The 13,391-nt window shown below is 48.9% G+C and overlaps 1 protein-coding gene and 1 long non-coding RNA gene across 4 annotated transcripts; one reads left to right on the top strand and one right to left on the bottom strand.

Annotated features, from left to right (window-relative positions):
- Positions 1-1,730: 1,730 nt before the first annotated feature.
- Positions 1,731-6,318, top strand: cav1 (caveolin 1). Its single transcript, NM_001170356.1, has 3 exons — positions 1,731-1,766; positions 2,470-2,637; positions 5,977-6,318. Exons 1-3 carry the CDS (start codon positions 1,731-1,733, stop codon positions 6,316-6,318), a joined length of 546 nt encoding a protein of 181 aa, NP_001163827.1.
- A 2,776-nt stretch (positions 6,319-9,094) lies between these two features.
- On the bottom strand, positions 9,095-13,359 carry LOC105416953 (uncharacterized). Of its 3 annotated transcripts, XR_003889571.1 has the most exons (5): positions 13,307-13,359; positions 12,880-13,006; positions 12,614-12,770; positions 11,909-12,086; positions 9,095-9,951 (listed from the first exon to the last, which is right to left on the bottom strand). It is a non-coding gene; the product is annotated as an uncharacterized lncRNA (long non-coding RNA). The 3 variants fall into 3 exon arrangements; XR_003889570.1 differs by lacking the exon at positions 12,614-12,770 and having other exon boundaries at positions 12,830-13,006; XR_964830.2 differs by lacking the exons at positions 12,614-12,770; positions 13,307-13,359 and having other exon boundaries at positions 12,830-13,300.
- Between the last annotated feature and the right edge of the window lie 32 nt (positions 13,360-13,391).

Raw genomic sequence — 13,391 nt, forward strand, 5'->3', positions numbered from 1 at the left:
AGAGAGGAGTATTGTTAATTTATAAAAGCTAAACTGTCGTGTATGTGTGATGTTGATGTACTCGTGTGTATTTATTTGATCTACTGACTGCTGACACCAGAAGGCCAATAATAATAAGAACTCCAGAGAAGTGTGGCTTCTTTATTTGCTCATTTCAGCTTCACAACGGTGCTGCTCAGCCTCATTTCAGCTCGTGTTGAGGAACACTGCTAAATGCACCCTGAACTTTCTGCTTCCCAAAGTAAAACACGTTCCTGTGGCTGAAATAAAGACCTTGTGTTTTTCCTCCAGCTAATTCTTCTACCTTGGTGTCTCCCTGACTGGAGATCAGTGCGATTGGAAATGGAAAGGTCCCATAAATCACTTTGCTATGAGCTGCATTACACTTTGCCCTCAGATATGAGCTCTGGGATGATGGAACATCCCCCCAGGCTTTGCTGTTGGACCTGCAGGCCTGTGCAGCACTCCTGCACCTGTGGTTCATCAGGGGTTTATGTTTGTGGCGGCGCGTGCAGGAGCCTCACACACCGCACATACGCGTGCATCATACACACCCACGTCTCTGCCAAAAGCATCATCAAGAGCACATTCTGACATGAAGAGACCCAGCTATTGTTTTAATAAATGGCAGGACTTGAATTTCACCGTCAATGCAGGATTTGACATCGGTGCAGCGTTGTGATTTTATTTATTGTATTGTGTTACAGTTGTGTTTCTCAGGTCTCTGACATGAGAGCAATTCATCTGGTTACTGTTAGAAATAGAGCCGCAGAGGCCCAGTCTCATGGACATCGATGTGACGTCGGGTCATATTTTGTGTGAACGGATCAATATTTAATGGCCGTGATGATGTTAAACAGAGAAACTGACCCCAGGACAAAATCAGCAGCTTTATTTCTAATTCCTCTGAAGTTATTTCATGGCCTCTAGACTTATCTATGATTCGAGGGTCCTCAATAGATCAGTGTTTGATGTGTTCCAGCTGTGTAAGGTCTCATTTCAAATGCCCACCCGGACACGCCCCACGATTGCTCCTATCAAATCTACTGGCTGCAGCTCGATGTGCCAGCTCATGACAGGGTGAGCAGGAAGTATGCAAACAAACCAGACTGGCCAGTAAGGTTTCCCACCGAGAACAACAGTGCAGTTTATTGTGAATATTTTCCGTCGACGGAGTCGGCGCTGACAGACGGGGTTCTGTGCTTGTTGAAATATCCGAATTCTTTCTCCAGACTCCTATATTTCTGTCAGAGAAGGTGTATATTTCCCTCCCTCCCTTTGCTTACCCAGTAACCACTGGATTCGGCTAAGGTATGACAAATATCCACACCTTGCCATACCCAATTAACGCTCCCTTTTCAGCGAACAACACTGTTATTATACCCTGCCCAAATCTACAATAACATATTTCCGCGTCAGTTCAAAACACGCGTGGAGCTGAACGTCAGGCTAGTTTCTCTTGCCGGCGCAGAAGGGGTGACTCCCATGGCTCCACGCAGGTGACTCCCGGACGGAAAAGACGCGCTCTGCGGGTCTGTGGAAACGCCAGAGGTTACCCTGGCAGCGTGGGCACTATATTCCAGTCACGTCTGCGGAATGAGAAGGAATTAGATCACCGTCCTGATCCCCGAGAAGCGCTGCAGTCCTCTCAATTTACCTCCACGCCTCCTTCACTAATATTGTGTTCCTCAGTTTCTCCACGTTAATTTGATTTGAAACGTGAGGACAGCATGACTGGAGGACTCAGGGACGGAGAAAAAGAAGAGGTAGGTTACAGCAAAGGCTATTATGTAAAGCAGGCAGTTCTCTCTTTTTTATTTTTAAAACCTCGTTTTTAATATAAACTTGTGTGTTATCCCACCCCTCCTTGCGGGGGTTGTTATATTTTTTTTCTCCCCCATAATTACTAACGCTTGTCCCACACATGCTGGGGGAATGTGAATCGCCGCTGAGGATCCATTAGCGTAGTGGTGCGAGTTTTTACCGTGCGTAAAAGTGCAAAGGGCAGAGTAGGACAGTCAAATTGCGCTTTACGCACGCAAACTCAAAGGCGCCAGGCAAAGAAACCCGAAACGTTTTGTATATCTTACCAAAGCGTGTTAACTTGCTCTCCAGCCAGACCATAACTTTTGCCCTTAACCACTGATGTGCCGAAAAGGACTACATATGAGTGGATAATATGTGGCTTTTGCGCTTTTACGCAATTTTAAAAAATGTTTCCATGTCCACTGATATGGTTTTTAAAAGCACTGTACATGTCAGTTTGGGATATTTGGTGGCTTTCCGGTTGATGAGGACCCCTTGCGGTGGGACAAAGGGTGTGGTGCTTGACTTTCTAGTCATTTAAACCCATCCCTGTTTGTGGGGCAGGCTGGTAACACGCAGCTCCAGTCTCCTTCCCTCTCAGCGCGCCGCACACTCTCCCTCCTCCTCATTCTATTCTTTCTCTGCCTCCTCTGGATCCTGCAGGAGTTCCTTCATTCGCCGTTCATCCGAAAACAAGGGAACATTTACAAACCTAACAACAAAGACATGGACAACGACAGCCTGAACGAGAAGTCGATGGAGGATGTCCACACTAAAGAAATCGACCTGGTCAACCGGGACCCAAAACACTTAAACGACGACGTCGTCAAGGTGAGTCATGCATGGAGTGAGGGTTTTTAAGTCCATATTTGGCTCTATATTTGCATCAGCTGCGCGCTTTTTGTTGTTTTACTCATTGAATTTCCAACGTCACGAAAGTAAATGTTGGAGTCTGCAGTATAATTATGCTCTGTGAGGTAGTTTGTCATATCTGTAGTTTGAAATAAAGTACGAGAGATGTTGGAGCTCTGAAACCGTGTGCGTAAAAGACGCGGCGCGCCACAGTTTGGCACCATGGTTCTAGCTGTGTTCCCATGACTTTTATCAGGAAGAAGCTGTACGCATATATCAAACCTCGCCAAGGCGACACGGTGCCCACACGTGTACATATCTGCGCGTCCGCGCAGGACGCCCACTTGAAACTGACTCGCTCGCTCCAATCAGAGGAAACATAACGAATTTCCTGTTTTTAGAACACACATTTCCCACAGTCCTCGTTGCGCACGCCTTGCTGCTGGGAAAATAGAATTCTTTCCATAAGAGCGCAGCCCGGCCGCGCAAACAGCGAGCGTTTATTTTGTTTCGAGGAGGAGAGAAGCGGCGGAGGAGCGGCGCGCTGGAAGACACCTGACGCGTCTGTTAGATAGCGGGAGGGGCAGCTGTCAAAGCCGGGCTGCGCTCCGCTCTGGCTGGGCCCTCTGGAGGGGGTCATGTCTTTGAACACTGCCTTATTAAAACAGGGAAACACCCAAGTAGCTGGTTTGAAAATCGAAGGGGATATCCCTCACCACTCCCCATCTCTCCTCCCTACTTTCCTCCCATTCTGACCCTCCCGCCCCCACACCGAGTGTAATAGGAAAAAAATCAGATTCAGGCTGTAAGTGTATTCTGTGGCAGAAGCTTTACAGCTCAGCACAAGTGATTTATAGGTTTAAGGGAAATAATCTGTACTGTTGCTAAAATGTGATATTCAGGTAAAACTGAGGTGTTGGTGGAAAACAGACGATCAGATGAGAAATGGCACCTGAGGTTTATATTTAAGGAAAATCAGCATCGCCAAATTGATTAGTAGGAATGTGAACTTTAAGCGTTCATTCACTTCTCTCTATCACACACACACACACACACACACACTCTCGCTCTCCCAGTTCTCCTCTGTCCAGTGAGTCAGACTCTCCTTCCAGTCTCAGAATAGAATGCAGCTTTATGGTAGTCCCGCCCCAGTCAGCTCCACAGATGCGAGTGAATTTATCCCAAATTGCGTTCGCGTGCACTGTAAAAACTCAGATCGCTATGAGGGATTGTCAGCCAAGGGCCTGATGTGGCAAAGCACAGACACGTAGACTAGCATGTACCTAATAATGCTCGTCTGTTAGCCGTAGCATTGCGACACTGTTTATATTCTGGACACAGAATCCCTACAAACACACAGAAATAAGTTTAAACAGGGAATTTTGAGCATTTGTTCCTGTATTTTAGCTTCAGACGTTCTAACTTAGGCACCAACCAGTTACCAAACGTAGCCAATATATTTAATGGATGAGAACCGGGCTGATTATATACATTTTTAGTGAATATTTGGTCCGTTAGCACAAGGCTGAGCCTTTGGGGTAGTAGATACAGGCACGGCGTCACAAACTAAATCCTGACAACTCCATTTTCTCTACTTCCCTATTGAGAATCCAGCACATCGAGTTTGTACGTTTTACAGTGTGCTGTTAGCAGCAGTCCCGAGGTGCTCCGAGGTCAGCAAAAGACTTTTTCCAAGTGGAAGTGTGTGATCGGGGATGCAGGGAATCCCTGCCCAAACTTCCCTTATCCTGTGAACACACACACACACACACACACACACATATAATTAGATGAATCCAAACGTTCACTTTAACTGCTGCAGCTGGTCTCAATCACCATCAAATACGTTTCTGTTACTGATGTTCAGGTGGAGCTTTTCTGACAGGGTGGTGGTTGGGAGGGGGGGGGGTGTTTTGGAGAATTTTGAGGTCTTTATATAGCACAGAGGAGGTGTGTGCGGAGGGAAAAATGTCCCCACTGGAGACAGTTGTCCTGAGGGCAGAAGCAGATCCAAGACCAGACTGAGGGAGGGAGAAGCTCCCTCTGGAGGTGCAAGAGCTGCATGATTCTTCGGGAGTTTGACAAGTTTCGACTTTAGATCTGCGACGTCCCACTTGTCCCCAGCTGCAGCTGCTCCCAGGCAGCCAGTCAAATGGCATTTGTTTTTACCCAAATGTCATGTAAATCCAACCCCATGATGGAAATCTATACGCAGAGAAGGAGGAATCGGACCTCAGTCTCACCGAATGGTCCGAACCGCTGGAGTTCTCCACAGCTTCATCACACCTACAATGTTTCCCTGCTGCCACTCATCCTAATCTGCCTCCTTGACCAAACCCAACATTTCCTCGCAGCCGCCAAACCAATAAAGGAGTCCATTAATGTCCTCTGGCCCCCGTCCTCCTCCTCCAGAGACTCCCTCTGTCTGTTCAGGCATGGCTGACGGCCTGAAGATAGAGCTCTGGAAATAGCTCGTTGCCTTATTTACTCAACAGGGTTGCCTTGCCGACTGATCACATGCCGACCCTGAGACACTTTTGTGTCGTATCAGACTTCTGATTGAAGTGCAGAGGGACACACTTTAATCCAGCCTAACACTGCTCGCCGCAGGGAAATTGTTTAGGGTTTCTGCCCCCCCCCCATTGTGGAAACTGGTTGAGATTGTTTCACTTCGCCTTAATTGAGTTTCAGAGAACAGAAAAGGGTCTGGCTCTAGTTAAGGACGTTTAGCAGTGGAAAACCTCAACTGTTTTCCAGCTGTAGATAGCTAACGGCCTGATGTCTGGAGTGAACAAAGTGGCTTTAAGAGCCGTTGTTGCACCGGGGGGGGGGGACTAAAACCCAGCATCCAGCTTCTGTCTCTGCATGAGCTGATACTGCAGCCAATAGTTGCCCAACGCTGGCATTAGTCACTGAGTAACTGTAAAATAAATATTGGCTGTGAGACCATCGGAGACGTCTGTATTGTGTTTGCAATGCTGCCACCAGCTCGGATCACAGATGCTGCAGATCCGCCGAGCTCCAAACAACCCGGACGAGGGGACGGAGTCGAGGACGGGTCCATCCTCAGGCCTGCGAGGAGCCGCCACGGATGACAGATCCCCTTTGGCCTTGACTCTAATCCATCCCGTTCACCAACTTTTAGCATCCTAATCTGGCCTAAATCTGAAAAAAACCACCATTATCCCGAATCGAAGGCCGCTGTAGCTCCGCCGATACGGCCCAAGCGGCCCAGACTTGTCATGTCAGACACACCAACTGCGTATTATGGGATGCACGTGTGGTATCCTAACTCTGATTCTCTTCCTCCCTCTCCAGGTGGACTTTGAGGACGTGATCGCCGAGCCTGCGGGGACCTACAGCTTCGATGGCGTCTGGAAGGCCAGCTTCACCACCTTCACCGTGACCAAGTACTGGTGCTACCGGCTGCTGACGGCGCTGGTGGGGATCCCGCTGGCGCTGATCTGGGGGATCTTCTTCGCCATCCTGTCCTTTATACACATCTGGGCCGTGGTGCCGTGCGTCAAGAGCTACCTGATCGAGATCCACTGCATCAGCCGCGTCTACTCCATCTGCGTGCACACGTTCTGCGACCCGCTGTTCGAGGCCATGGGCAAGTGCCTCGGCGGCGTCCGGATCCGCACCAGCAAGGAGGTGTAGAAGAAGAGGGAGGAGGGAGGCCGGGGAGGGACGACGCAGAGCAGAGAAGAAGAAGAATATCGAAAAAGGAGGAGAGACTTTTCCAGAGATGGGGAGCAGGCTGCGTGGGCGTGGCCTAATGGCACCTGACTTCACCTGACTTTTTCTCTCCAGCGTTTGTGGGTGGGACGACGGGGGATTGGTTTTTCTTCCTGTCACGGTTTAGTTTTTGTTTTCCAGTTTTTCCCCCACTGTTTTAAAAACAAACAAACAAACAAACAACTTAACATTTCCTGGTAGTTTCAGGCAGCGCTTTTCCAGTTATCGGGACGCGTCGCCGCTGCCTCGCTGTGCTCGCTGGTGTGTTTTTGGGAGCAGAGCAGGACAGCGTTGTTGGGGGAGGGGGGAGGAGGGGGGGTTGGAGGGTCCAAACAGAGAGAAAGAGAGAGTGCTGCCAAATTCTATCTGACTCAGCAAGAACGAAACAACTGCACAAACAGCACAGCAGCGCCCACCTCGCCCGCCCGCTCTCCCTCTCTGTCTCTCTGTCTCCCTCTGACCTTGATGACCCCCCCCCCCCCCCCCCCAACCGACCACGCCCTTCGCCCAGCTTCCCCGCAGTCTAACACACTGAACCCCGCCCTCGCTCCTGCATGCACCTTGCCGTCCGCCTGCACCTCTGCAGCCACGACCTGCGCTCGCTCCGTGCACCAGCTTCCCGCATCACCTCCGTAACCCCCCCAGCCTAGCGCCCGTGTGACCGACAACGTTTGCACCCTGCAAGAACTGTTGTCTTTATTTCAATCAGTGAGGCTCACTCTACCATAGTCCCATAACGATTGCTTTGTACTATGAATATGAAGAACTTCACTGACAATATATTTTTTTTAATATCTTTTATGTACTGTATGGGTGTTTAAACGTGATATTTTATTGCCTTAATCCAGTGCACTAATCTAGGGGTAAGTATTAACAGCACATCGTGATAAGCTAATTGAATATTAGCAGCTACTATTTGCACAATCCACTCCTGGGATGTGTAGCTGAAAGCGTGTGTGTGTGGGGGGGGGATACATCCCACACACTGTGGTACTTACACAGGTTAATGCATTGGAATTGAACCACGTGAGGTGGAATCTTTCACACCCTTATTTTTTTCTCTCTTTCCTGATTATTTGGTTCCACCGCCTCGCTTCTTGACCGTGGACACAATGCTAGGCCCCCCCGCCACCTCCAAAGATGTCTCCTGGGTGAAGGGGGCGGTTCCTTTGAGTCCATCACCTTCAGTCTTACCTGCTGTTATCACAGGAATGGTAATATCGCTGCACTTGTTCTTTGAATTGAGTGTTTTAAAGCTCGAAAGGTGATTTTTTTTTTTATGAGAAAATATTCTCCTGCCTCGCTTTTACTGTACAAGATCACGCTGTGCACATTAAAATTTAATATAAACTCGTGGGGTTTTCTTTTCCGTGACTTTCCTGGTCAGCAGGAGCTGAAGTAAAAAAGAGTCGAAGGGGGAGCTGAAAGCAAAATTCCCAACAGCCACCTCTGTAGCACTGGATCTCAGAAGGGTCTGATCCCAGTCATCCTTTTTCCGAGCCCAGTTGGCACCGTGTTTCCATGGTTACTCCAGAAACAAACATTAAGCAACGCTAAAGGCGAGTGAGGCCTTCTGGCAGTGTTCAAGTTTATTTACACCAAAATTGTGTGTGTGTGTGTGTGTGTGTGTGTGTGTGTGTGTGTGTGTCAGTCAGGTTCCACTGCAGTGAACTGGGAACATCTTTCCGGACCGGAGCGACGTTGTGTGTAAGAGTGAGATGAATGTGTGTAAGAGTTCAGGTTGACACACGTTTCTTGTCCGTCGGCAACTCACTGACTTCACGAATGAAATGCACCATAACATACTCTTCTCATTTGCCCCCCTTTTTTCTTCTCTTTCTTCTTTTTTTTTGCATAATTTGGTTCACAGAATCCCTCTTTATCACCGTTTTACACAAGAGGAATTTCCAAACCATCTAGAGCAGAAACAACCCGAACGAAACGGTGCAAACAGTCACTTTTGGTCACATTAGAAAGCTCCTCAGCAGGATGTGTAAAGTTCTGTCTGCTCGGTCAGGAGGGGAAAATTCCGCTGAGACTAAAGCAGACGTGACAGGTAGGGAGGACAGAGACGGCCCTGTTACCTCCAACAGATGACAGGCCTGCACAGTAGCACTAATGGTGTTACCTGATATGACCACAGCCGACTCTGGGCCTCTATGAGGTAGTCTGGGGGCTTTAATCATACATCATTAAGCGACCTGTCTGCTGGAACACTGACAGTTCCTGCCCTCAGATTGGGTGGTTTTAGGGTTTCTGTCAGCCTAATGATAATCAAAGACAGAACGATGAAAATCTGCAAAAATGCGGCGTTTAAATCACTAAAAAGGTCACCTGTAGTCGATTTTGGCGCAGTTACTGCGAGTTTATGATATAATAGCGCCCTCTAGCGAAAACATTTGGACACGTTCATAATCTGAAGGTGACTTTAGTCGTTCGTTTATTTCTAAACCACGATAAAGGAAATGGTGTCAATTTGTGAGATACTGTTTTCCCAAAGCTTTAAAGATTAAAGTTAAAGCAAATTGGCTTGTAAATCCGGGATCACATTCCGAAATCTAATCTAAAATTTGATCCAGTTGGCGGGATTATGATAGAAAATTAGAATGTCACTAGCTTCATTGCTCCTGGCTGCAGGAAGATTATTCTCTTCTGCTGCCCTGCATGTAAAACAAGTGAGACAGCAGCCAGGGGGGTGTAAGGAGGGTGCTGCAGGAAAGTTTTATTTGTTCATTACATCTACCTTCTTCCCCCTGCACATTCACGTAACCTACACATACACAATCCGAAATGATATCTTTACATCTCTCTTCTAAAAAGAGCAAACGGCCTCCACCACAGTTGCGTCTGGCTGCAGTTCACCCTCCGGCCAGCAGATGGAGCCACGAGCCTCCTGATCGCCCGTTAACAAACATTTCTTGAAAGCAGTTGCGTCAGGAGAGAAGACCCACAAAGTGTGTTGCCTTATTTGTTTCCACCTCCCAGGGCCTTTGGGGGATTTGCTGATCTTCTGGTTTGCATCGACGTCTCGCACAGGCTGACGGACTGTTTGCTGCCTGCAGGCAGAGCAGCACCCAGGTCTCCAGTTCCCACATCCCACACAGCTTCCTTTGTTGGGGTTTTGTTTGGTTTTTAAAAAAATAATCTTTCCACCATCCCTTCAACAAGACACCAGAGGTGCGCTACACACCAGCCTTTCATCAAACATTTATGCACATCTTTAAATCTACTTCATCAATTGCTTTCTGATGCGTTTGGAAGCCAGTGTGTCCGTAAAATGTTGGCTTTACACATTCCAGACACGTTCTCGATGTCTCTCCTCGCGCTGGAGCCTTCGGGCTAATTCCGTTTGAAACGCCACCAGCTGGATTATGGGAGATGACTGAATGTGTGAATCATTTTTCTGTCAGCTGTTGCAGCAGTGAGCAGTGGATCTGATGAAAGGAGGCTGGTCCAGGTCTGTCCCTGCAGCCTCGGGGTCCAACACCTCAGCCCTCCGCAGACGTTCCTCCCCTCCAGCACACCTGGTTCTCCATCAGTCAGTCCGCGTGCTCCCTGAAAGCCATACATCACTTTTACCGCGCATCTGTTCGACATGACGCAATGGAGCAACGTCTCAGACATCTTTGAGAGTCCGTCCCAGCTTTTCTCTTTTTTTAATAACAGGAGGTCGTCACCAAGACTAGTAATTTGGGGATATTCTAAAAAAAAAAAATTTAATTGCACGGTAGCATTATTATAGGATTCAACCCAGAATCTGGATCCAGAATTCACATCAGGCCCTAAATGAAGCGGTAACTGTCTGCTTTCCGTTGTGTAAATAAGGTTTTAATTTTGATTATCTGTGCTGTTGGAACACCGGCTGCTGTTTGATCTGCTCAACAGCCCCCTTTTGTTCTGCTGAATGGCCGATTGTTGTCTTCACACCTGAGCCTCCCTCGCTCACACACGCCTTGAAAACTGTAACATGGGTCTTTTGTCAATCCGCAGAGCCCAGGACAAAGACCAGCAGGATGTCACATGATGTCGGCGTGCACGGTAAATCAACAAAACAACATCCTGGATTCCCTCTCAGGCATAACGAAGCCCGGCAGGATCTCCTGCAGCTCGAAAGGTTCAGCTGAAAGACGTCCAAATTCAGAAAACTGGGGTTACTTTGCAAAAGTGTGTGTGTGTGTAGGAGGAGGGGGGGGGGGTCCTCTGCAGCCGACTGGTGTTTACACTCAGAGCGACTGTGCACAGAGCGGAAAGTCAAGGAGTCGTGCGTCCCGTCTGGATGGCACTTGAGGTTGGTTTACTTTAGTCAGAGCTTCCACTGTAAAACAGCAAGGATGGGAGCCTTCGAGAGCCCTCGAGTGCTCCGCGTACACAGTCCGAACGCTGCTGCGCAGCACTGATTGTTCTGTCTTGTCCTGATTCCCATCAGGCACAAACCGATGACAGGGAATATTAAATGCAGCGCCGCAGATGTGGCGCTTCAAGCTAACGCTGACAAACGGACGACTCCAGAAGGGATCTGCTGTGCTCAGGCACACGCTCCGCCACATGTGTCCAGAGGTGTGTGATGAGCTGAGATATCCTCACGTGGATATGAAAGGGCTCGTGCGAGACCGCCTTCTTTATTACACTGCTGTTTTCAGGCCGCGGCTCCATCGGGGACAGATGGGGGCCGATACAGAAGCAGCAGCAGCTTATTGACAGACGGCTCGCGCGCCTGTCTGCTGCAGCAACCATTTCCTGTCTCACACGAGAACGCAGTCTTTTGATTTCCTTTCTGGCTGCGGGTTGACCTTTATCTGGCTCACAGGTAATTCAAGATCACTGATCTGGTGCTCCAGACATGGATTCTATAGACTCCCAATGAAGGCAAAAATCTATGAAGCAGTGGTTTGCTTACACAAGCTCACTGTGGGGTCCAACAAAGGCCAAAGGTCATATCCATATTCAACACGACCCCGCTTGAGAATCCCGTCGACACAGCTACACATCCAAGTGATGAAGGTAGCACAGCTAATGAGCTAATTCATGGAAAACTGAAGAAGTCCATCTGTAGAATGAAGGCCAGACAAGTCAGAGTTTAATGTTCTGCTCAGCAGTTAACCAGGGTTTGTATTGACCCTGTAGGTGATAAATAACCTGGGCTGGACTTTGTTTAGCTGCACCAGACAGGCTGGCAGGGATGGTAAAACCAGGCCTGCTCCTCCCAGATAACCACTTGACTTTCTCTGGGACACGACTCTCCCTTTTCTTGCTGCAAATGAGCCACAACTGAAGCTTCTTTCGGCTCCGTTCAGTCCTGCCGCCAGCAGGCGGCGCTATCACGGGTCAGATGGCCGCACTAAATGAACAGCAAACTGCATTTTCGTCCTCACAAACTGCACAGATGAGATCTCTTTCCTGCAGGTTTCATCCCCCCCCCACAAAAAAGTGGATTACTGTTGTCCTGCAGGTGTTTGTGGCAGGAGCAAGCTCGTCTTTCCTGCAGCGCGTGTCTTATTTTCACGACTCCCACCTGCGTGAGGTTGACCACCAGCCTGGCCTTTTCCCTCTGTCTTCCTCTGCTGCCCTTCCCAACGACCTGACATCCACGCCGGTCCACCACCGCGGGAGCGGGGACACACCTCTGGGCTGCAGAGGCAGACACACGCCCCGTGCCAGACGCAGCCCTTGGCAAGTGCACCAGAAATGCCCTGGAGAGGAGCACAACTCTTTAGAAACAGCGGCGGTAAACAGAGAAAAAGTGCCCCGTGCAGCGTTAGCAAAGAGCAAACGGAGCCTCGGGCGCTGGGCCTCTGTTTGGTTTATTCATTTGCTGTATTTGTTTGGAAAAACACGCCTGAGTATTCTGCATTCAGGTACAATTTGTTCCCTCGTTAGTGAGGAAGAAGCAGGTGAAACAGCTCTGTCCGATGATACAGCCTGGTTTCTTTTTTCAGAACATCAGCTGACCTCTGGCATCCACCAACAGCCACTTGCTGAATATTTTCCCTTTTTTGGACCAGCCTGGAGATGGTTTAACATCCAAATCCCAGTAGAGCAGAAGTTCCCCAAATATTGAGAGCAGCTACTCCTCTTCCATACTTTAATATTTGGTTTGAACTTCTGAGTCACCTTCACCACACCTAAAAACTACTGAAGTGCTCTCAGCTGATTGGTTCGCTTTGCTTATACCTGAAAGTAATGATTTGGTATTTAGAAACACGATTTATCCAGTTACTTGGAATGAAGGCCGGTGTCCTGAGACACAATAAAGGTTGATGGTGTGCAGCGACGGCTGAAGGGCTCCCTGGCGTGTCTTAGAGGGGGAAAACATGGATCTCATCGGAAATCATCCATTTAAACGTCAAGGAGCTGATGAATTGTCCAGAAAACGTCTGGTCAAAGGTGACAAGTTAAAATGAAGTTAGCAGAAGTGTAAAACAGGCTCCCAAACCTGGAAAAAGAAGAAAAGAGGCACCGGTGACATCGCCTCTCCGCACCCACCGTCAGCATCGCTTTCCAGCCTCCATTCCAAACGGGCTCCGTTCGGGAAGAGAGACGGCGGAATTCGTGAGTGATTCATGCGTGAGACGCACGCAGTTGGCCCGGCGTCGGCAGCGTAGCTCCGCATCTGGGGCCAAGTGAGAAGTTTGAACTTGACAACCGGTGTGACTCACGGTGGGGCTGGAGCAGAGTCAGGTGGGGACTCAAAGGGAGGCATTTAGTTGCCCTTTTTCTGTGGGTTGTGTGTCATGTGGACCGGAAAAGCAGCTGGTATTGTGCTCAGGTACAAAAGATTTGCTCTGCACGGTCTAAAAGAACCATTTTGTGGGATTTGTGACGAATCCCATCACGAGTTTGTGGGCTCTGATACCCTTTTGGTGCCACGTGTTGATCCCCAATTAAAGATTGTGCGTCGCTGTTTATTTACCTGCGTCTCTGTCTGTCACGCGGGCCGGGGTCGCGGCAGCACCTGGACGCGTCGCACTCGGTTTGGAGCGGAAAAGGGGCGGAGC

Source organism: Takifugu rubripes, chromosome 9 (genome assembly GCF_901000725.2).
Source record: "Takifugu rubripes chromosome 9, fTakRub1.2, whole genome shotgun sequence".
Taxonomy (NCBI): Eukaryota; Metazoa; Chordata; class Actinopteri; order Tetraodontiformes; family Tetraodontidae; genus Takifugu; species Takifugu rubripes.